This window comes from Amblyraja radiata, chromosome 7 (assembly GCF_010909765.2).
Source record: "Amblyraja radiata isolate CabotCenter1 chromosome 7, sAmbRad1.1.pri, whole genome shotgun sequence".
Lineage (NCBI taxonomy): Eukaryota > Metazoa > Chordata > Chondrichthyes > Rajiformes > Rajidae > Amblyraja > Amblyraja radiata.
Genome location: NC_045962.1, coordinates 74,685,349 through 74,709,876, shown reverse-complemented (window position 1 = coordinate 74,709,876; position 24,528 = coordinate 74,685,349). Strand labels below are relative to the sequence as shown.

At 39.6% G+C, this 24,528-nt stretch overlaps 1 protein-coding gene across 1 annotated transcript in view; it reads right to left on the bottom strand.

The window, feature by feature from the left end:
* Positions 1–6,055: 6,055 nt before the first annotated feature.
* clasp1 (cytoplasmic linker associated protein 1) overlaps positions 6,056–24,528 on the bottom strand; it is a 193,340-nt gene continuing 174,867 nt past the window's right edge. Inside the window, 5 exon segments of the mRNA XM_033024813.1 lie at positions 6,056–7,160; positions 8,682–8,798; positions 12,998–13,204; positions 20,993–21,121; positions 22,287–22,477. Of these exon segments, the coding sequence (XP_032880704.1) occupies positions 7,074–7,160; positions 8,682–8,798; positions 12,998–13,204; positions 20,993–21,121; positions 22,287–22,477 (731 nt within the window). The 3' untranslated portion in view covers positions 6,056–7,073.

The window sequence follows — 24,528 nt, the reverse complement described above, 5'->3', positions numbered from 1 at the left end:
TTTCTATATTTCTATGAGAAAACACAAAACTTAGAATTTAATCTAAATGCAGCAGTCCCTCATTTCTCAGTCTGAAAAAGGGTCTCGACCCGAAACGTCGCCCACTACTTCTCTCCACAGATGCTCCTGTCCCACTGAGTTACTCCAGCATTTTGTGTCTACCCTCATTTCTTTACCTTAGTACCAGCTTCGATTAAAATATTCATTCAAGAGTGGGTTTGGGACCATAAGTGACTGATTCAGATAATTACATTAGCTTTCTCAATTGGTTATTAGTACATATAAGATTCTCCACATGAAAGTAAATTTAAATAAAACTGGCTGGTATGGGAAATGGACATAAATGGATGTGCTTTGAGACAAGCCAAAAATGAAGAGTTTTAGTTTGCTAAATCTCACAGGAGTTAATTATTCCTGATGTACTATTTAGAATTCAGCATGCTTGGAGGTCACTGAACAAAATAATAAATCTGTTCTTTATTTCAAAGATTCTGACTTGCCGAGCTTTTCCAGATTTTGTTAATTTCAGATCTCTGGCATTTTCCTTGGCTAATTAAAGATTTTTTTTTACTGCAAACAAGTAATTGTAGGGTACCTATCATAACTGTGAATTTATTTCCCATTCACTGAATTTATTTTCCATCCTTATTTGTCCTTGATCTGAAGGCGGGTGTGGAGTCATAAAAACAAACCAAAGCAGGTAACCTTTTAACCCAGTGGTTTCATAGTGACTTTAATAGAAACTAGTTTCATGCTTACCCAAATGCACACCAACTCAAGGTTCTAATATCATCCACATTTTAACCCCTAAAATACGATTTTGTGATGTGAACTCTTGTCCTCATATGAACAGACAGGGCTTCTGGATATTATTTCAGGAACTTAACCATAATATTAAAGCAGTCATTATTCAGATCAACTCAAGTAATGATAACTTATGAGAGTGAGATTTAGAAGTGTAGAGGTAAAATACTTTATAATTAACTAATTCAGGTATCTCAATCTCTTTTTGGAAAAGCAGTAATCTAATTTAAAGACTAACACAAGGGTGATAAGATTAGAAGAATTAATATCAATAATTTATTTAAAGGCGACAAATTGTTTGTGTGAACGAACTGACATATTGACAGCGGTACGGTGGCGCAGCGGTAGAGTTGCTGCCTCACAACGCTTGCAGCGCCGGAGAACCGGGTACGATTCCGACTACGGGTGCTGTCTGTACGGAGTTTGTACGTTCTCCCCATGACCATGTGGGTTTCCTCCCACACTCCATAGATGCACAGGTTTTAGGTTAATTGGCTTGAAAAATGTGTAAATGTCCCTAGTGTGTGCAGGATAGTGTTAATGTGCCAGGATCGCTGGTCGGCGTGGACTCGGTGGGCTAAAACTAGACTTAGTTAAGTTTTATCACTAAACTAAAAAATCTCAGCAAAATAAATCTTTAAGGCTGACACAAAATGCTGGAGTAACTCAGCGGGACAGGCAGCATCGCTGGAGAGAAGGAATGGGAGACGTTTCGGGTCGAGACCCTTTTCAGACTGATGTCAGGGGAGTGGGCGGGACAGGGATAGAATGTAGTCGGAGACAGTAAGACTGGTGGGAAAACTGGGAAGGGGGAGGGAATGGAGAAAGGGAAAGCAAGGGCTATTTGAAGTTAGGGAAGTCAATGTTCATACTGCTGGGGTGTAGGCTACCCAAGCAAAATATGAGGTGCTGTTCCTCCAATTTGTGCTGGGCCTCAATCTGACACCGGAGGAGGCCCAGGACAGAAAGGTCAGATTGGGAGTGTGAGTTGGAGTAAAAGTGCTGAGCAACCGGGAGATCAGGTAGGTTTAAGCGGACTGAGCGGAGGAGTTCAGTAAAATGATCGGCTAGCCTACACTTTAAGGCTATTCCCTACAATAGTCGACGTATTCACAAAGAGGCCAGGTTCTTTAAAATCTCCTTAAAACATTATTATTTATTCCCTGTATAAGTGCCTGAATGAAAGACCAGTTTCAAGATGCATTTTAAGAACAAATAAAAAGGCTTAACAGATATCAAACTCTTCATGGAGGGTTTTATTCTACAGCAAACTTAATTTTTGTTGAGCTTTTCTTCAAAGCAAATTCTATCAACAGGTGAAAGTTAACAAAACCCAGGTATTATCTGTACAGTTCCTGTAACACACACAGATGAAACAAATAATATAAATACCAATGTGGATATTACATGACAAAGCAAAAAAGGTACATGCTCAATGAGTACTCTGCTAGGAACCATTCTGATGCACTTCTGATGTTTTTATGTTATACCAGTTTAGCAAAGTTCTGGTATCATCTACGAAATTTGGTTTCTTTCCTCTTTAAACAATAAGCTTGATTATATGTCAAGAGAAGGCCATTCTTGTGACAGTAATGTATGTTACTTATCTAGTCTCTGTAAGCTGTTAGTATGCTATCATAAAACAGATTACAAAACAAAATCCTTGCTTGACATCAGTTTTGTTTCTGCAGTTAGTTTAAATTCAAGGTGAGCACACATAGTGTACCTTTAAAAATAGCCACATGCCTCAAAAACAGAACATTACCATTGGACTAAACAAGTAAAAAACATTAGGATTGTATAATTTTGGTCATCCATGCCTGGACCATTCGTGCAGCCGAAGGAGGGATGGATGAACAGCAAAGGCAACACTGCTGCACCACGCAGACCGACTGCTGAAGTGTAATAGAGAGATACCTCAGTTCCAGCAAGAGAGAGACCTCTTTGTTCATAACTCAAACATGGCAGATTAGATTGTACTAAAATCAGGAAACCAACCACTGTTAAAATTAGTTGGGTTTTTTTCCTTTACATCCAATAGTTCAAGAAATTACAAGAGCAGCAATCTTTTTTATTTTTACAGAGAAATGCAAATAAAACAAAGAAACCACACACCCAACCTTTCACCTGCCTATAGCACAAACTGAGGGAATAAAAGAAGACCCATTATTGTCATCAGTCAATGGCAGCCAAATGAATCAAGGAGATTGGGGAAGTGGGAAGGAAAGAGCGCAGCATGCACCAACCAAATGCCATTCAAGCCTACAGTTAATTTTAGGTTATATTATCCTTTAATCACAGTATGTACAGTTTTCTCTAGAACGGCAATAAAATTGCACTGATATCTAAATATGATATGGACAATATCTTATTTGTACTTTTGAGAAGATGCCGCATTATTATCAACGGGTCTTAAATTGGTGCCATTCTAAGTTACACTTTGCAAATCTATGGGTTTTTAATGGCATGTTATTTTCATACAAAAGTTTGCCTGTGTCGGGTATTACTTGTTTATTGCCTGCACACAAGCACATATTTTTTAATCTAAAATTTCACATTTTAAAAATGACTTCAGCTGTCTACACTTGAAAACAAAATAGATGCTAGCGCATTAAAATTACTTCAAATTTTCTCCACTAATTTACATTGGTCCCAACAAAGCGGGCATGCTTTTTAGAAAAAAATAATGATCTGAACAAACGCATTCCATGCCAGTTTAGTTACATTCCAATGTTTAAGATATTGTCCATTTTCTATACTTACCTTATAATTAATCATGGGTAATTTAAAAGAAATTATTGCACTGTAGAAAATACAAAACTCCAATGTGTGAAAAGGAGAACTGCATCGACAAAACACGTTCTTACTACACATTTAGTGCATTCTTGCTCATGTCGTCTGAAATCTTCTATAATGTTATCTGCAGCATTATGCTCACCTAAAGGTTAAAAGGACCTCACACAGATTCTGGTGTTTCATAAAAGAAATTTGAAAATGTGAAGCAATTTGTGAATTACAGCAGTTGGGTTTTTAATTTCAAATGCAACTGAAAAACTAAAAACATTTGCATTATTTCAGTCTTGTAATAGCCAGAAATAAAATGCAGTAATAAAATGAAAAGAATCATGATGAGCACTTTACAGAAAAATATCAACTAGTTTGCCAACGACGTAACTTCCTCAAAGGATGAACCAATTAATTTATAATTACATGACTTTGGTCAAAAATATGAGAGAAAACAAATGAGGACTTAATTGACACAATTGAGTTTCTGCTGTTACACTTTCCTCAGATGACACCACTAATATTTTTGTCATGTTAAACATACGAAAGGCAATTGAAGATATCTGGATTATCCTCAAAGTGAATCATTGAGACTTAAGAAATCAAAATTATTCTCTATATACAAAAGTGTAAAATGTGTCACGGAAATTCACATGGATAACTATCCCATTCAAAAGAAACGCATGCTCTCTTGGAGTGCTCGACAAAAGCTTCCCCAGGTGACCAACTTTAGTTCCTTTGCCTGCATAAAGCAACAAGATCCTCTGAAGCACTCTCAAACAGGGGGACAGAAATATCCTTGTACTACAAAGAACAAATAAATTTGATTTTTTTGGGGGGGGATAGAAAGGAGCTGAAATTTCAACAAATAATTTACCGAACACTAATAAAAATTAAAAGAACTTAAATATGCAATCCTATTCTTGTTCCTCATTAAGTACAACATCCATACATTATAACTGGAAAAAAGTTCCACATCAAAATGTCAGACTTATCTAGGGTCTTGGCATAGAAAGAATAGAGGAGGGTAATACTGATTATGGTTACTACACTAATGGGAACAATTCTATAACATGGAGACTGAAAGACTCATGAACTTTGCACCCAGTACTATCAAACTCTATTATTATCTTTGTTGCAAATTCAAGTTAGAAGCATTTTGGTCAATGTTATTCATGAGATTTACTGATTATATTTACACATATTTCACAAGGTGAAGTTTAATGTTGGTCCATCCCAAACAGTAGCGATGTTATGCCACCATTTAGCCAATGGATTAATACACTAAGGTACACAAAAATGCTGGAGAAACTCAGCGGGTGCAGCAGCATCTATGGAGCGAAGGAAATAGATGACGTTTCGGGCCGAAACGTCACCTATTTCCTTCACTCCATAGATGCTGCTGCACCCGCTGAGTTTCTCCAGCATTTTTGTGTGCCTTCGATCTTCCAGCATCTGCAGTTCCTTCTTGAACACGGATTAATACACTAGCTGGGGTCAGGAATGCCAAGAATTTACTCACATCGCATAGATAAGAAATACCAGATTTTCTAAAGTTTTTAATCAGGTTAAAACAAGAAAGGGCTTCAACACAAGGTGTCATCTTGAGGAGGCCATGGCATCACAATCAAGCTTTGCTCCAGGCTTTAAAAAGGAAGATTCCTTTTCAGCCAGTGATAACCTGAAAAACAAGCTTGTTTTCCGAGCAAGGTTAATTCTTAACTGCTCCAATTCCTCTCAATGCTCTCTACATTCTTGTTGTTGCGGTATGACTGACCTTGTGGAAAATCTTGCTCATCTGTGACTAATTCTGTTGGTCTATTTTGATAGTAACTCTTTATTAGGCACTTCAGCCAGTGACACGAGTGTAATTCTTGATCTTTTCTTGGAAAAAGTCAAAATTCAGCTCCTGTTAAATTATGAAGGAAAGGAAAACACCAAATAAAACTGAACAATTGTAAAAAAGCAGTTTCATTCAACAGATTCAAAGTCATAAGCAGTGCTGGGGGTAAAAAGATTGTTTTCCCCCTGGTAACAGCCAATAAAAGGCAGAGTTGGGAAAAAAAAAGTACAAAAGTCAATGCAAACAGGTTTTTGGTGATGATAGCAAAATTAAAACTAAAGATAGTCACCAGAGGGATGCGTAGTTGGAATACCATTGATACTCAAGTCTTTCAAGCGAGTGCACAGCGTACATGTTTATAATATGTGCAGGATAATGGCTGATCAGTGATTTATACAGATCTTATCCAATAGTTCTTGCCATTGCGCAATATAAAATGTGTCAAATCATCATCTTAGGCTGCCAAACTCAAAATACCAATGTGAACTGCAATGTCTAAATTGACATGATCATTTCAGCTTTTTTTCCTCCAATTTGTTCTGATACATTTAGAGGAACAGTAACATAGACCTGCTAAATTACACATTAGATCTTCGTTCTAATTCAAAAATAAAAGTGTGACTGTTTGCAACTCCAATCAAAACATTTTATTGAAGGTGAAATAAGTGGATTTTTCCATGATCCATAAACAGTAGATTCGTAGAGGAAACTAAGTTATCACTCTCAGTTGATTTTCATCTCGGCTACAATATTTTGATGAGCTCTCTCAGTTCCTGCCAAGGAAGGACATGGACACTCATTTCAATGACAGGGATGACAAAAGTCTGGCAAAGACATACAACACACCATCTCCTGTACTTCCAACTTGAAGACAAGTAATGTCAAGGGTGTTGGAAAAGAAAGTGATCAAATAATTGAAAGTATGAGAGAAAGAAAAAAAACAGGTGTATAATACAATAGCTTCTGAACTTTCCACCAAATGGTAGTCTTACAGATGCCCAAAAAGCACAATCATGCCTTTTTTTGTGTTGCCATGCAAATAAGCCTCCACTTGGTAGAGAACACATGTTCTTCAATGCATTGCAAAAATAAAATAAAAAAATGAATACTGACAGAACTTGCAAAAAAAGTCTGTAGTCCTCTGCAGTAGTGAAAGTCCAGTCCAGTGAGAGATCACTTGCCTTAGCAACCGACTTGGCAGGTCTAATCAAGTAGCTGCTAGGATATACTAGCAACGGTATTACGTTTGAAATTTAATAACAGTGATTTGCTAATATATAATACTTAAAAGAATATCTTGTGGAATAATACTCATACAAGTATGTACATTACATACTTTAAATTTAAAGATGACAAAATTCTAACCTAGGATCAGTGCTGCATCACTTGACATCACCACTGGACTGTCCGAAGACACTACAAGGCCTTCTTCTATTCATTAGGTCACATGTTAAACAGGCATCACGTTATGATTAAGTCACAGCTGTAAGATTAAAGCTAAGCAACTGCATATATTACTTAAGAACAAACACTGATGTGCAGCAATTTTTCACTCCAAGGGCCCGTGAATTTCAAAAATTGAGCAGAAAGGTCTCTAAAGATGCACGCCTTCATCTGTCCAAAGAAACATGGCTGCAATCCGTTAGCTGTGACTTGATACATCTGACGATGAACTACTGTTGCTGTTTGTCGTCTGGGCCCTTTTTATATACAAATTCAATAATTTCATCTGCAAAAGATACAGAAGCAGATAGCTGGTATTAACACATAACAATCCATGCAAATACTTAATTTGAAGAATGAAGCATTTATTCATTTGAAGTTAGCAACATTAAGTTATGAGTAATCTAGGGATTTACATTTTCTACATACAAATCATGACACAAAGACCGAGATTTTGTGTATTATCAATGGAAGTAAAATTGCCTCTATTCACCTATATTACAAGGTAAAATTAATTAGTTTGAGCATCTGCACACCTGGTGTTAATGATGAAAGTGGAAAATTTTACTGTCAGTGATACAAGATTCCTTCACAGGCAGTTGTTACAGGTTTCAACAAGATAATGTGCACAAACACGGCAATACCATAAATATAGGCTTGTGACTACCAACAATAAAGACAATTGTACAAGTCCGAACATTTGTCAATCAATCAGAAGCAACTGTGTTTGCAAAAGTGTTTAAGAAGGAACTGCAGATGCTGGAAAATCGAAGGTACACAAAAATGCTGGATAAACTCAGCGGGTGCAGCAGCATCTATGGAGCGAAGGAGATAGGCAACGTTTCGGGCCGAAACCATTCTTCTGACTTCCGCCCGCTGAGTTTATCCAGCATTTTTGTGTACCTTTGTGTTTGCAAAAGTATTTAATGTGGCAAAAACAGTCTCTCTGACTAAAAAAAGTCTCATTCTCAGGGTTTGTAATGATGTAATCTGATGAAGGATCTTTGACCTGAAATGTTAATTATTTATTTTTCACAGGTTTTTCCTGACCTGCTGAATTTTACCAAATTAATTATTTTACCAAGTTAATGGTTTTAAATTTCCAGTCTCTGCAGTCACTTTAATTTTCATTTGGAAATGTGTGACATTTAAAGGATCTCCACTGACAAGTCAATGACTTGTATTAACATTGGAAAATGAATTAGGGATGCTCCTTTGACTGACTAACCACAGCCACCTCACGGGTCAGTGAGTCTCAATTGACAACTCGTTTCAGCGACCAGTCAAATGCACGAAGTTAGGAAACCTGAAGTCAGGTGCACATCCATTCTGCCACTGGATTTACCACTAGGTCCAACAGCAGAATTGGTTCACTGACTATAGGTAAAAAAAAAGTACACGCAGCCAAGTTTTATTTTATTTTTATATTTTAAATTTTATTACTTAAGCCTATTTGAATGATCTGAAACAGTTAAACAGAGATCCATGCCCTTTAATAAATGTTAAAGATTCAGAAATGTATCAGCTTTAATCAATGTGTGTGTGTGTGTGTGTGTGCGCATAACTATTATATGATCTATATATGTGTATTTGTGAATGTGTATAATATATATATATATATATATATATATATATATATATATATATATATATATATATATATATATATATATATTTAAAAAAATATACACACACACACACACAGAACTATTATTTTGACTCAACATTTAAAATAACTAGTTTTAACTGATGTTTACAAGAGGAAACAATACGGAAAAGTACAAAGACTTTGTGTGAGTAAACCTACCTTACTTCCCGTGAGCTGTGCAAGGTAGGGTTTCAGCTCCTCTCCAATTACAGAATAAATTGCTACCAAGCAAAACACACTTGCTTTACGCACGCTGCTTTCTGTGTTGTCATAGCCCTACAACAAAAACGATGATTTGCAAATAATAAATGTAATGCACAGAGAGGATAAATATTTTGAGTGTCTTTTTTATAAACCTGAACACAGTAACTCATGCCAGTGTACACTCCTTGAAAGAGCAGCCATGCTTAATCCCAATCCTCCTCCTCCATTCCATATTTTCAAGTAACTATCTAATTCCATTTTTTAATTATTCACAGAACCAGCTTCTGCCACCTTTTTGGATAAAAACTCTGATGGCTTTGAGTGAAGAATTGTGCTAATTCCTAGCTACAACACCAATACATTTAATTTAATGACCTCTGGTTAATAGCTTTTACATTCTAGAATAACTAGTCATCTTAAAAACTTGTTTTTAAGGGTCCCGACCCAACATAATGTCTATCCATTTCCTCAGATACTCCAGCACTCTGTTTTGTTCAAGATTCCAACATCTGCGATGTCCTGTGTCTCCTTTGAGCAGCTTACACCTATTTCATGTCTATGTCATCTTGAAATCCCCAACCACCCTTTAACAGTAGCCATAATATAAATGTCACATATTATAACACAGGTCTAGGACCAATTTACCGATTAGCGCACTTGAAATCTCCCCCCAAAAAGTCCCCCCGAATCCGTGGCGTCTAGGCGGGGTGGCTGATCTCGACCTTATCGGGACTTACACGTTGATCAGTGGATCGAATTTGCCACCTTCGGCAAGAGCTCTGGACTCAGGCCAAGCCAGAGCCAGTTGATCCGTCATCGTAGTCAACTTCCGCAGCTGACAATGCGAGCCAGTATCTCTGCCCCCCCTCACCCCCTTTCAAGGCCCTGACCTCAGTTGGTCCAGCAAAACATATAATACGGGAAGGCTCAGGAACCAAAGGTGTCAGAAAATCAGTGGTGCACCTGTAACACTCCTTAATCCATGTTGAGGTTGCTTATTAAAACTGAAACAAAATATAAATGGACTCAAAACTAATATGTTGGAGAACACCCCACGCCACCATATTCTAGTATGAAAACCATCCATCCTCCAGCATCACTCACTTTCTGCAAATGAGCTAATTTCTTAACAATACCATTACTTTCCCTTTAATTCCCAATGCTTCTATTATCATAGGTAGACAAAGGTGTTGGGAAAAACTCAGCGGGTGCGGCAGCATCTATGGAGCGATTATCCTTTTATTATCATAACAGTCTTCCCGTGATTTTTTTTTGTACATTTTCTGGAGGTCCAGATTTTGTTTTCTATTTGTACGGTGACAGAATGAGGACATCACTGGCAAGACTGGCATTTATTACCCATCTACAATTATTCCCAAACTGTGCAGACAGTTAAAAGTCAACAGGTTGGTGGGTCGGATGTCCAGTATAGAAGAGATCAGGTAAGGATGGCTAATTTCCTGCTTGAATTACATTGTCAAACCAAATATTGTCTTATAAAAGTCCAGATATGTGATGGTTACTAATATAAATCAGGAAATAATTTAACTTTAAAATATCCAGCTGCCATGGTAGTGATCAAACTCAAGTTTCCAGATCAATGGTCCAGAACTCTGAGTGCTACAACAGTTACTTAGTTAGAACATTACCATTATTCAATAAATATCCAGACAAGCTCCCATTCCCTTAAAGAATTCAAACTAAGTTAGTCATTCACGACATGCCTACACAGAATCATGCTGGCACCACTTAATTAAACAATGTCTTTCCAAATTTGATGTTCATTTAATCTCCAGCATTGGTTTCACTCTCTCGATAATATCCTCCAGGCCATCTGGCATGGCGCTTGTATCCAAAGCCAAATGTCCCTGCTACTTACAGTGCATTCAGAAAGTATTCAGACTCCTTCACTGTTTCCACATTTTGTTACATTACAGCCTTATTCAAAAATGGATTACATTTATTTTTTTATCATCAATCTACACACAATACCCCATAATAAAAAGGCAAGAACAGGTGTTTATAATTTTTTGCAAAGTAACAAAAAAAAAAAACTGAGTTATCACATTTGCACAAGTATTCAGACCCTTTACTCAGTACTTTGTTGAAGCATCTTTCGCAGCGATTACAGCCTCAAGTCTTCTTGGGTATGATGCTACAAGCTTGGCACACCTGTATTTGGGTCATTTTGCCCATTCTTCTCTGCAGATCCTCTCAAACTCTGTCAGGTTGGATGGGGAGCATCAATGCACAGCTATTTTCTGCTCCCTCCAGGTTCAAGTCCGGGCCCTGGCTGGGCCACTCAAGGACATTCACAGACTTGTCACAAAGCAACTCCTGCGTTGTCTTAGCTGTGTGCTTCGGGTCGTTGTCCTGTTGGAAGGTGAACCTTTGCCCCAGTCTGAGGTCCAGAACGCGTTGGAGCAGATTTTCATCAAGGTTCTCTCTGTACTTTGCTCCATTCATCTTTACATCGATCCTGGCTAGTCTCCCAGTTCCTGCCGCTGAAAAACATCCCCACGGTATGATGCTGCCACCACCATGCTTCACCATAGGTATGGCATTGGCCAGGTGATGAGAGTGCCTGGTTTCCTCCAGACGTGACGCTTGGCCTTCAAGCCAAAGAGTTCAATCGTGGTTTCATCAGACCAGAGAATCTTGTTTCTCATGCCTTTTGGCAAATCAAGCAGGCTGTCATGTGCCTTTTACTGAGGATAGGCTTCCATCTGTCGACTCTACCATAAAGGCCTGATTGGAGTTCTGCAGATACAGTTGTCCTTCTGGAAGGTTCTCCCACCTCCATAGAGGAACTCTGGAGCTCTGCCAGAGTGACCATCGAGTTCTTGGTCACCGCACTGACCAAGGCCCTTCTCCCCCGATTGCTCAGTTTGGCCGGCAGCCAGCTCTATGAAGAGTCCTGGTGGTTTCAAAGTTCTTCCCTTTAAGAATGACGGAGGCCACTGTGCTCTTCGGGACCTGCAATGCTGCAGAAATTGTTTTGTACCATTCCCCAGATCTGTGTCTTGACACAGTACTGTCTCGGAGGTCCAGGGACAATTCCTTCGTCTTCATGGCTTGGTTTTCAGCTCTGACATGCACTGTCAACTGTGGGACCTTATATAGACAGGTGCGTGCCTTTCCAAATCATGACTAATCAATTTAATTTACCACTGGTGCTCCAATCAAGTTGTAGAAACATCTCAAGGAATCAATGGAAACAGGATGAACCTTAGCTCAATTTTGAGTGTCATAGCAAAGGGTCCGAATACTTATGTAAATGTAATATTTCAGTTATTTATTTTTAATTACTTTGCAAAAATTTCTGAACACCTGTTTTCACTTCTTCATTCTGGGGTATTGTGTGTAGATTGATGATTAAAATAATGAATTTAATCCATTTTAAAATAAAGCTGTAACATAACAAAATGTGGAAAACGTGAAGGGGTCTGAATACTTTTTGAATGCACTGTATGTCTCAAAATGGGGCAAAAATACAAATTGGTGATACATTCCATGTGCCAAAGGAAGAAATTGTAGAGCCCCTGGCCACTATCGTCCAAACAGGTATAGATTTAAAGGTTGTGACTGTGGATTATTAAACTGCGAAGTTCAGATTCAGATTCAGATTCAGATTCAATTTTAATTTTCATTGTCAGTGTACAGTACAGAGACAACGAAATGCATTTAGCATCTCCCTGGAAGAGCGACATAGCAAATGATTTGAATAAATAATAAGTGATAATAAGTGTCCGGGGGGTGGGGGGGTGATTGGCAGTCACCGAGGTACGTTGTTGAGTAGAGTGACAGCCGCCGGGAAGTAGCTGTTCCTGGACCTGCTGGTTCGGCAACGGAGAGACCTGTAGTGCCTCCCGGATGGTAGGAGGGTAAACAGTCCATGGTTGGGGTGAGAGCAGTCCTTGGCGATGCTGAGCGCCCTCCGCAGACAACGCTTGCTTTGGACAGACTCAATGGAGGGGAGCGAGGAACCGGTGATGCGTTGGGCAATTTTCACCACCCTCTGCAATGCCTTCCGGTCGGAGACAGAGCAGTTGCCATACCATACTGTGATGCAGTTGGTAAGGATGCTCTCGATGGTGCAGCGGTAGAAGTTCACCAGAATCTGAATCTGAATCTGAATCTGAAGTCCACTTGTGATTCAAGTGCCTATTAGAACTTGCTTGGACTGAGTAATTATGTTACTCATGGAACTGAGAATATTACAATGTATACACTGTATTGCTGACGTATTTGTGCTCGAGCACTGAAAGTACCTGAAGCAACCCAGGAATGATATCTGGGAGAAGTTGATGTAGAGACTCCTTGGTGATCCTTTCTATCACCTTTGTTTGCATCTTAATAGCAGCTAGATTGATGGGATAGTCAGCTGTCTGGATGATGGGGCAGAGTACTTTGATGCATTGCTCAGGATGTATGGAGCTTGCCAAAGTGGAAGCAGCTTCTTCTGCAGCTCTAACCACCTTAAAGAAGTAAAAAGACAACAGGTTAATACTGCAACTTTCAGAAAAGGAAACATTGCACTATTTCAGATATGTTTGACTGTCCTGTGCTAAAATGTCTAAAATACCAAGCTCGGCAAAAAAGATCAAACGAACAGGCACTTTGCATTCACAGCTGCCAGTGCATTTCTTATACCATTGCTTCAGATCAGCACCCAGCCATCCTGAAGTTTCAGCTATCAAATGCCCCATGTTTTAAGCAAGTCCCATAATGTTTGTCTATGGAGCAAAAAAAGACAGCTCCCAAACATGTCAAGGTGAGCCTACTGTTTAGTTAGCGCCCCCACCCCACATCAGTCTGAAGAAGTGTCTCGACCCGAAACGTTGCCTATTTCGTTCGCTGAGTCTCTCCAGCATTTTTGTCTACCTACTGTTTAATTATATCGCTTGGAATCAACTTTCATTTTATAACATTTCTGTTCAGTATTGAAGTACACTTATCTGTCATGAAGGATTACGTAAGCAGATGTTGGTAGTGTTGACGTGGTGATGGATGTATGGAAAATTATCCACGCAAGTTTTCTAGTATGGAATTTCACCATACTTTCTTTCCCAGCACTCTTGTTCTTTTCCCAGTTATGAACAGAATATGCAATTTCATACACAAAACATTCATACATTCCTTTCACGTGTTTGTCAGTCACACTTTATGATGGGCCAGGTTAGATAACCTTTTTCACTGCGAACTATATCACCAATTTTGGTGCCATCCACTAATGTCCGAACCATGGCAACTAAATTTTTATCCAAATCGTTAATATAGATGAACACAACAGTAGACCCAGCAACGTTCCTGCGGCACATTGCTGGTCACAAGCCTCTGCTCGAAAAAAAATAACTCTACGAACCCCTGATTCCGACCATTAAGTATCCAACCGGCCCAACCCACTTTTAATCCCACGTGATTTATGCGGGATCTTGTTAAAGGCCTTGCTGAAGTCATTTACCTGAAATGTTAACTCACTCAAGTACTTTCTACAGAGCAGCCCGACTCAGTACTTCCAGAATTTGTAATAATTTGTTTTTGTATTTTGCATTTCATCTACAATATGTCAACTATAACTGATGGACTTCAAACAAAAGCAGAAAATGTGGAAACATTCTGGCTACATCTGTGGATGCTCGTTTACACCGAAGATAGACACAAAATGCTGAAGTAACTCAGGCAGGCAGCGTCTCTGGAGAGAAGGAATGGGCAACACTTCGGGTCGACACCCTTCTTCAGACAGAGTCAAAGGAAACTGGAGATATGGAAGGGTACAAAGAGATTGTAAGATGTGAAAATAACTGATCAAAGCGAACGATAATCAAGGAAATATAGAATGGTTCATTGTTGGCTGTGGGGAAGGTAACGACGAGGCTTACAAACAATAAAACTAATTAATTTGAATTTCACGGTTTTATTTGGATTTTCACCCATGTTTCAATTCCATGGATAGTTTTTAATACTACCATAGGAGATGTTGCATATGGAACAGTTCAGCACAAGAATGGGTCTTCGGCCCACAATGTTTATGCCGACATGATGCCTCGCTGAACTGATATCATCTACCTGCACGTGATCCATATCCCTTTGTTCCCTGCATATCCACGTGCCTATCCAAAAGCTTCCTAAACAAAACTGTATCTGCCTCCATCCTCACCCCTGGCAATGTGCTCCAATCTCCCACCATCCTGTGTATAAACTTGCCCTGCACATTCCCATTAAACTTTTCACCTTGCACCAATGCCCTCTGGTGTTTGACATTTCCACCCTGGGAAAAAGATTCTAATTGTCTACCCCGTCTATTATATACTTCTATCGTCTCCCCTCAACCCCCAACATTCCAGAGAAAAAATACAAATCACTCCAACCTCTCCTTGTAGTTGAAACCCTGACTCAGGCAGCATTCGGATAAGCCTCCTCTGCACCCTCTCCAAAGCTTTCATATCTTTCCTGTAATATGGCAACCAGAACTGCACGCATTATTTAAAAAGCGGCCTAAGCTAAGTCCTATAGAGCTGCATCATGGCTTCCTGACTCTTGTACTCAATGCCCCTAGCAATGAAGGCAAGCATACTATACCACCCTGTCCATTTGTGTTGCCACCTTTAGTGAGCTATGAACTTGGACCCCAAGATCCCTCTGCACATCCATGCTGTTAAAGGTCTTGCCATTAACTATATACTCTCTCCTTACATTCAACCTCCCAAAGTGCAATACCTCGCACTTGTTCGGGCCAAACTCCATCTGCCATTTCTCCGCCCATTTCTGCAGCCGATCTATATCTCGCAGTATGTTTTGACAGCCTCCCTCACTGCTTGCAACTCCTCCAATTTTGGTGTTGTCAGCATTCTTACTCACCAACCTATCTACATCTGAAGAAGGGTCTCGACCCGAAACGTCACCCATTCCTTCTCTCCAGAGATGCTGCATGTCCCGCTGAGTTACTCCAGCATTTTGTGTCTACCATCCAAATTAACGTCAAGGTCATTGATATATATCACAAACAGCAGACATCCCAGTGGAGACCCCCGTGAAACGCCACAGGTTACAAACCTCCATCCAGAATATCTACCTTCCACCACAACCCTCTGTCTTCTCTGACTAATGCAGTTCCGAATCCATATGAGAAAGTCATCATGAATCCCGTACATCTTAATCTTCTGGTTCAGTTTACCATGAGGGTAATAATGATATCTAAGGTTTTTTAATGTACTATTCAATGCCCATTTCAAAATTTCTGTTGAACAATTTTCTAAATGTGCAGGATATAATCACATCTGTACATAACTTTTTTTTAACATAAATAAGCTCCTGGACGATACCATTATCATCGACCAGAAGTAGTGTTGCGTGGGCAGAACTCTTATCATGACAAACTGTACATAATGGTTCACGGCTGAAAAAAAAAGATCAGGCAAGAGTAGCATCTGAACAACTAAGAAAAATGTATACTCTAGAAAATTTAAGTCGAAGGTGAAAATTTAAAGAACATATAATCAATGTGAAAAGAAACTAAGATTCAATTCAGATTTATCCAAATGTTAATTAAGAACTATCAGTACAACCCCTGCTTAGTGAGAAATAACACAGGGAAAACTGGTAGCTTACTTTTGACCTTCACGTAAGACTAACAGATAAGATTAGATCTGTTATGCAACAATGCAAGTAAATGCAAATAAAAATGGGAACATTATGTTCACTGGAGTGAAGAATATGCAGTATTTGCGTGATTGCCTTTGAGTTTTTCAATTTGCAGATAATCATTAAAAATAATTCTGAAAATTAAAATTCATGCTGGAGTTCACATGAAGTTTCATGTAGTCATTCAGCATAACATATTTTGAAAAGCTACCGAACTCTATACTTAAAATAGTTAAACTGTGAAGAGAGAAATATGCTCTGGTTTAACAGGTTCCTCCAATTGAACAGACTTCAATAAAATATCTAATTGTGGGCCTGAGAGTATTTTAAAAATGTTATACATATTTTGAGACCAGAATAAATGGAAGAGATTGTATTCATTTGACTAAAATTTCCAGTTGCTTCCAAGATGGCGCCCAAATGAGTCGGCTATTTGTGTGCTAATCACAAAAGCGGATCTACAATCTCACATTACAATCGCTCTACACATTTAAATGTCTACTCCTATCTGTACACTGTGAATGGCTCGATTGTAATCATGTATTGTCTTTCCGCTGACTGGTTAGCGCGCAACAGAAGCTTTTCACTGTACCTTGGTGTACGTGACAATAAACTAAACTGAAATTGTTGATAGCGATGTTGGAGTTTCCCTACAACTGAAGAGATTGCAAAGTTAAAGATCAATTGCTTGTAGATGTTAGTCCTTGAATGTGCCCTGCGGAATTGTAAGAATTTCCTATGTTCAGGGTAATATTTAATTTCAACTTTTTCTTTTAAATATTTTTCCAATAAATTAAAATTTGTGTGTAATTTGGGGGCGCCGTCCAGTTGGGTATGGCTGCCCTGCCTGCAACTGTCCGTCCTTTCATTTCTTTAAAAAAAAAATTTTAGAACGTTAAAAAGTGTTGATTGGAGGTCTATTCTTTTTATGTGTGGGGGGTGAAGGGCTGGGGGAAGGGGGAAACTGTATTTCTCAGTCCCTACCTAGTCAGAGGGGCGGCTTTCCTCCGAGCAGCATCTCGACCCGTCCTTGCGGCCTACCTGGAGCGGCGTTTCCTGAGGGGGCTGGCCGGAACCTCGTCTTCGGCGGCGGTGCAGCGCTATCGCGGAGCGGGCGATGCCTTGCCCGGGTCGCCGCGCTGGAGCTCCGGAATGCTGAGTCTGCCGATTGGAACATTGCGGAGCTGCGGGACTGTGGAGCGGCCAGCCGCGGGCGGCGGCGCTGTCTTTGACATTGCGGAGCCTGGGATCTTTCGCTGAGATCGCCAGTGATGGAGCTCCGTCCAGCGCGGCCTGTCGGCTTCGGAAGCCGCAGTCTCCGGTAAGGAAGCGGCCGTTCCAGGCATCCCAAGCCACTGAGAGGGTTCTCCCTACGCCGAAGCACCATCACCCGGCGAGAAGGGCCTGAAACATTAGGCCCCGTAGCTGCGACCGCGGAGGCCTCAATAGGCCCGACTATGGGTGCACAGGGGGATGGGGACTGGACTTTGTGCCTTCCCTCACAGTGGGAACCGTTGCGGGGGAATGTTTTTATGTTTTATGTTAAATTCTCCTTAATGTTGTGTTGTATTCTTATTAGTGTGCTGCAATGGCAACTTGAATTTCACTACACCAATTGGTGTATGTGACAATAAATTATACTACATTACATTACATAATATTACATTATACTCCTTTAAAATACTGATAAAAAAAATTAAACGCTTAAAAAAACCTTCTAAAAGGCCTGTCTCACAGGCTATATTTAGGCAACTGTCATAGTTGTAGCAGGTTGCCAAAAAAACAGTGGCTGGACCCCCCCCTCGACATAAAATTTGAAATAGAATCATTACTATAACAAAAAAACAGCAAAGTTAACACCGGCGTCAACCAACGTCACCTGGCGACAATCTACGTTAACCTGGCGACAACTACGACAGCACCTACGTCAGGAGAAGACAAGCTACGCTCATTGGCGTCACACCCACTGTCGCCGACTGTCTCCAAAAAATTTTCAACATGCTGACAATCCAGCTGCGACCAGAAAGACGTTACGACTCTTTGGGCAACTGAGACTACTCACGACCATACAGGCAACACCCTGACGACCATGAGGCAACAGCCTAGTCGTCTGTAGTCACCTAAAAAATTAACCTAAGTTCAAAAGGTTTTATTGGCCCAAATTATCTCATAACTATCAGGAAGTTGAAGACCCTATATGGTCCTGCTTGTGCAGAAGATCCCAAGCTTGCAGGAAGATCATCATCTCCGTTACTGGTTCCAGTGACCCAGTTTCAATTTTGACATTGGTATGGGTCTCCCCACAGTACTCTGCTTTCCTTCCACAAGGGTGGCATTGTAGCGCAGAGATAGAGTTGCTGCCTTACAGCCCCAGAGACCTGGGTTCCATCCTGACTATGGGCACTTTCTGTATGGAATTTGTACGTTCTCCCTGTGACCGCCTACGTTTTCCCCTGGTAGACAAAAATGCTGGAGAAACTCAGCGGGTGAGGCAGCATCTATAGTGCGAAAGAATAGGTGACGTTTTGGGTCAAGACCCTTCTTCAGGTTTTCCCCTGGGTGTTGCGGTTTCCTCCCACAGTCCAAAGACAGGTTTGCACATTAATTGGCTTTGGTAAAATGTGTAAATTGGCCCTATAAATGAATGAATAAGTTTATTGACCAAGTATTCACATACAAGGAATTTGACTTGGTGCTCCGCCCACATGTTGTGTGTAGGAGAATGCTAATGTCACAGATCGCTGGTCAGCGCGGACTTGGTGGGCCCGTTTCTGCGCTGTATCTCTAATCTAAACGCATTGCAAATAGATCAATTTGCCATTGTAAATTGTCTTTGATGCATCAGGAAATGGTGGAGGTATTGCTATCAATTCAGGGAAAGAAGGTTTCAAGGATATTTAGTGGGGAATGGGAATGCTTTGAGTTAGCATGGGCTCCATGGGCCAAATTACCTCCTTTTACGTCTTACTTAAGCACACATTGCAGTTTGTTTCACCAATTTTGGGGACGACAGATGGCACAATGGGCTAAGTGTTCGGCTGGCGACCGGAAGGTAGCCGGTTCGAATCCCGCTTGGAGTGCATACTGTCGTTGTGTCCTTGGGCAAGACACTTCACCCACCTTTGCCTGTGTGTGAATGTGTGTGAGTGATTGGTGGTGGTCGGAGGGGCCGTAGGCGCAGAATGGCAGCCACGCTTCCGTCAGTCTGCCCCAGGGCAGCTGTGGCTACAGAAGTAGCTTACCACCACTGAGTGTGACTGAGGAGTGTATGAATAATGCGATGTAAAGCGCCTTGAGTATTAGAAAGGCGCTATATAAATCCCATCCATTATTATTATTAATTTTAATTTTTATCCCCTTTTCTGAACTTCATGCTTATTATACCAACATTTCATAGCTCAATTGCCAGCCTCAATATTTCTTTCTTGATCTTTATCCTTTAATATAATGATCACCTAATTAAAAAAAACTTCCATAACTTTGGACAGGTAAGTATAGTCAGAACTGAGGCACGGGACAAAGCAAATAAAGGAAAACAAGAGGCAAAGCTGCTCAAGGTAAAGGTGCCCTTATGGTGCTGTTCAGAATTTCAAGATTTTGATCTATTATTGCAGAACTAGCAATATGTGTCCAATTAAAATGCTCTGCACCTTAGTCATGATGCACATTCTAAGTTTGCCCTGCTAAATAATGGAGGATGCAGGTAAAGAGCCCAAAGATTTAACTTTCAAAAAAGTCGTACCTAGTTACTGTAGCGCATCCAATACCAGGATATATTGCAACCATGGTGCAGGTCGGCCCCAGGATACGAACACCTGACGCATTTACAGCCCATACATATAACCAAGCCTTTGGGAGGCTGGTGAGATGAATTTGCTTGCTGCTGTGAGGCCGCAGACTACTTCTGCTGAATGGGAATTTGTTTTAGTTTAGTTTCAAGATACAGCGGGGAAGCAAGCACTTCGGCCCACCGAGTCTGCGCCGACCAGTGATCCCCGAACACTAATACTATCCTACACAGACTCGGGACATTTTACAATTTTAGCAAGCCAATTAGCCTACAAACCTGCGTGTCATAAGGTCATAAGGAATAGGAGTAGAATTAGGCCATTTGGAGTTTGGAGTATGGGAGGAAACCAGAGCACCCGGAGAAAGCACCTGGGTCACAGGGAGAACGTACAAATTCCATACAGTCAGCACCCTTAGTCAGGATCAAACCTGGGGCTCTGGCACTGTAACTCTACCACCAAGCCACCGTGTGCCCTGGTCTATGACATCATCTGAATAGTTGAGTTAAACCACTGCGGTTGCAAACAATTCTCAGAGTCGGGCTGATTATTCTTTGTTTGCTACTACATTTATTCCAGTAAGCTTGGTCAAATGTGTATTACAAAATTTTGAGATCTAATTGAATGCCATCTAAACATTTATTGCGCTGTACAAAATAGTTTTACTCAGCGAGTAATTTCTTTGAAACTCATTTAAGGTGTCAGAAAGTTTGGGTACAATATTGATCAATTGAAAGATGCTTAATGTTATCAACGTGAGAGGGAACATTGTTACATACATGATGATGGAATCATATTTTAAAAATATCTTAAATTATTGGAAAGGCAACCTACCTCTTTGTGGGAATCTTTATGAGCTTCCAATGTTTTCATAATGGTTAATTCTGCATAGTTTTTAAATCTTGCTGGCTGGTTCCGTAGGATTTCACGTAGAACTCTTAAGGCTAGTGCTCTAATGGAGTGCTTGAGGCGGAATAAAAAACAATTTGTAAATATTTATATGAACTGTTATCTTATACATTGATCTGTTTTAACTCCTGGGGCAGAATGTGGCATTCAGGTCAAGGACTACTTGAAGAAGAGGCATAATCCATGTAATGAACTGTCGATGTTTCAGGTAAAAACCCTGCGTCAGGAATAATGCAAAGTTTCAACCCATAACGGCCACAATTCCTTTCCCCACTAATGCTCATCCCCATGCAGAATGTTTGTTGCTCTGGATTCCAGCATTTGCAGTCTCTTGTGTATCAAGATTCCTGATGTATTGACCTGGAAAAATTAGAGAATCCCTGCAAAGCAGCTGTGGAATTTAAATTTAAGTGATTAAATAAATCTACTGGAATGCATTCAAAATATGCATTGTTACATTAAGGTTTGGTATATACTGTGGGTGTTATTACCCCATGATATCCCAATGTTATCCCAATGGGGATGTTCCCCAAAATAGAAATTAGATAAATGTTAGACACAAAATGCACGACAGACAGCTTCTCTGAAGAGAAGGAATGGGTGACGTTTCAGGCCGAGACCCTTCTTCAGACTCGACCCAAAAGTCTCGCTCCTAGCAACTTTTGCTTATTTATGACATTTACCAATCCATTCTTTCTCCTAAGTAAGGCAGCGGTAATCAGTAAAAATCGAATTGGGAACAAGTTACTTTTGTTCCATTTCTGTGACTCTATGTAACAAAAATATTAAAAACTATCCACCACGTGCTTAATTCAGATATTCCAATTTACCATATCTAATACATTTAATACATTTTTAAAATGAATGAATAGATCTAGATCTGGAAACAATTAATAACTGGCATGGAACAAAATATAGCAATGTGAATATTTAAGACAAGCAATATAAATTATATCAACTTACTGTGAACCAGGTTTCTTCTAAGGTTAGGGGATGGTTTTTAAAACTTGGATAAACTGAAAAATTTTACTTAAAACTTGATATGCTTGTTATATATTAAATATAGTGCGAGGACTTTTGTGGCTTCTAGTCACATTATAGTAAACAGGATGTCTTTAATTATTTTGAACAAATTGCACAGCTATTTTGTAAACAGTGCTGCCTGCTGGTAGCGTTTCTTCCCGATTTCATCCACCGCAGAATGTATCAAATTACTTACATCCTTGTCTCCCAGAGTCTCTAGAAGCAAAAGTAGAATTGTCTTGAAGTGTTCATCCCACACCCCCAGAGAATCTTCTCTAGTTATCTTTAAGAGTTCCAACAAAGCTGCCTTCCTCTCTTCCACTCGCTCATTATGATTGGAAAGTTCTTTCAGTAGATCAGCAACTAAATCTGAATGGTCAATGGGCACTTCCAGGAAAAAAAAAAAGACAATGCATTAACCCAGTTCTCAACAATATTTTGCTCAACAAATTGTTGCATTTTTAGATGAATGCGGAACCACATTATTTTAATCATGATTTAACCGTTTAAAAAAAAAAAGATAGCAATGCATCTAAAAGTTGCAGTCCAAACAGACCAGTACAGTGCAAGCTTTGTATGTATATTTACACATTAGCATTGGAATTTCTAAATATTCTAGGACTGACAATATATTATAAAAAAGGATGATCTCATTTGAAACATCAATAGCCTCAACATCGCTAGATTTGTAACATTTGTCCAAAAAAACCCTTTAAAATTAATCAGTTACGAATTTTGATTAATGATCAAAGCCATCATTTACTGTGACTTTGATCAGGAACTGCAGAACAATATAAACAGAGGCTGTCCAGCATCTCACTCTTTGACAAAGATTTCCATTTTGTCCCAATTTTTTTTAAATTTCCCCCATTACACAAAATGTTCCCTTCTAGAATGAATGCAACACTCTAGCAATTTTTAACAACGGATGCCAGAGATCAGACGGGCAGCAACGGATGCCAAAGATCAGACAGGCAACCAAGAACAAAGGAGGACCTGCGTGGGGGAAACTGCCGAGTGGGACACCAAATGAGAACTTGGCGTGGGGGGGGGGGGGACGACGAAGACCGCCGAGAACTATGGGGACCACAAATGGAATACTTTGTGCTAAAATTGAATACTTAGTAACTTTGTCAGCGCTCTTTATGTGACGACACTGCGCATACCTTGGGTATGCAAAACAAAGAATCTCACTGTGCCATGTCACATGTGATAATAAAGTATCATTCATTCATTCCTCATTGCAGATACTGGACTTTGTAACTGCAATGCTGTAACACTATATTCTGCACTTTGATATTTTATTTTTGCACTTTGCATTCATTGGATTTGTAAATGGCTTAGATGATCTAGTGTATCGTACGATTTTATTTGACTGGATAGCACGCAAACAGGGTATTTGGGTACACATAACAATAATAAACTAAATTCCAGTAAAATGATGATCTATCACAAGAAGTAACCCCTCAACTCTTCTTTACATTGAATAGCATGACAATCACCAAATACCTTATCCTCCCCCTCTATGCCTCCCCTCCCTCCATAATCGACATTCTATGGTCACTATATAACTAGACAAGAAATGCAATACCATCTGGTACAAAGTGTTCCATCTGATTGGCATATTCACTTTCTCCCACCATCAATACACCATAGTTGAAGGGTGTACCACCTACAAAATATACATTATGGCTTCTTGCAAAGCATTTTTGACATCCATGATGTGTAATAGACTAGAAAAGCAGTGGTAGCAGGTGCACAAGAACACTATCATCTTTAAAGTTCCAGCAAACTCGCATAGCACTTCATTTGGAAATATGCTGTTATTTCCTCATTAAGATTAGGCTAAAATCCCAGAAATTCCTGTCTTACAGCACAATGAAAATGCCTTGATTTGTACCAGACACATATTGCATAAACATTTGCATATTTAGATACACCTCTGTGCTGATATGAATCATTTTATTAATAATTACAAACATCGGAATATTCTACGCTGAAGTGTTATCAAGACCACAGATTGTATTCACCTTGAGTAGAAATGTCATGCCATTTATGCAATTGAATAAATTTGATGGGAATTACTGGAGGATGGAAAAAAGAAAATCAGCTTATTGCATAAAGTCTGTGCTTAAATGACTGCAACTTTAAAGTTAACAGCATATATAAAGTATGAAATAACTTTATATGTTTGTAATTATTAATAAAATGATTCATATCAGCACAGAGGTGTATCTAAATATGCAAATGTTTATGCAATATGTGTCTGGTACAAATCAAGGCATTTTCATTGTGCTGTAAAACAGGAATTTCTGGGATTTTAGCCTAATCTCAATGAGGAAATAACAGTATATTTCCAAATGAAGTGCTATGCGAGTTTGCTGGAAATTTAAAGATGATAGTGTTCTTGTGCACCTGCTACCACTGCTTTTTTTTTC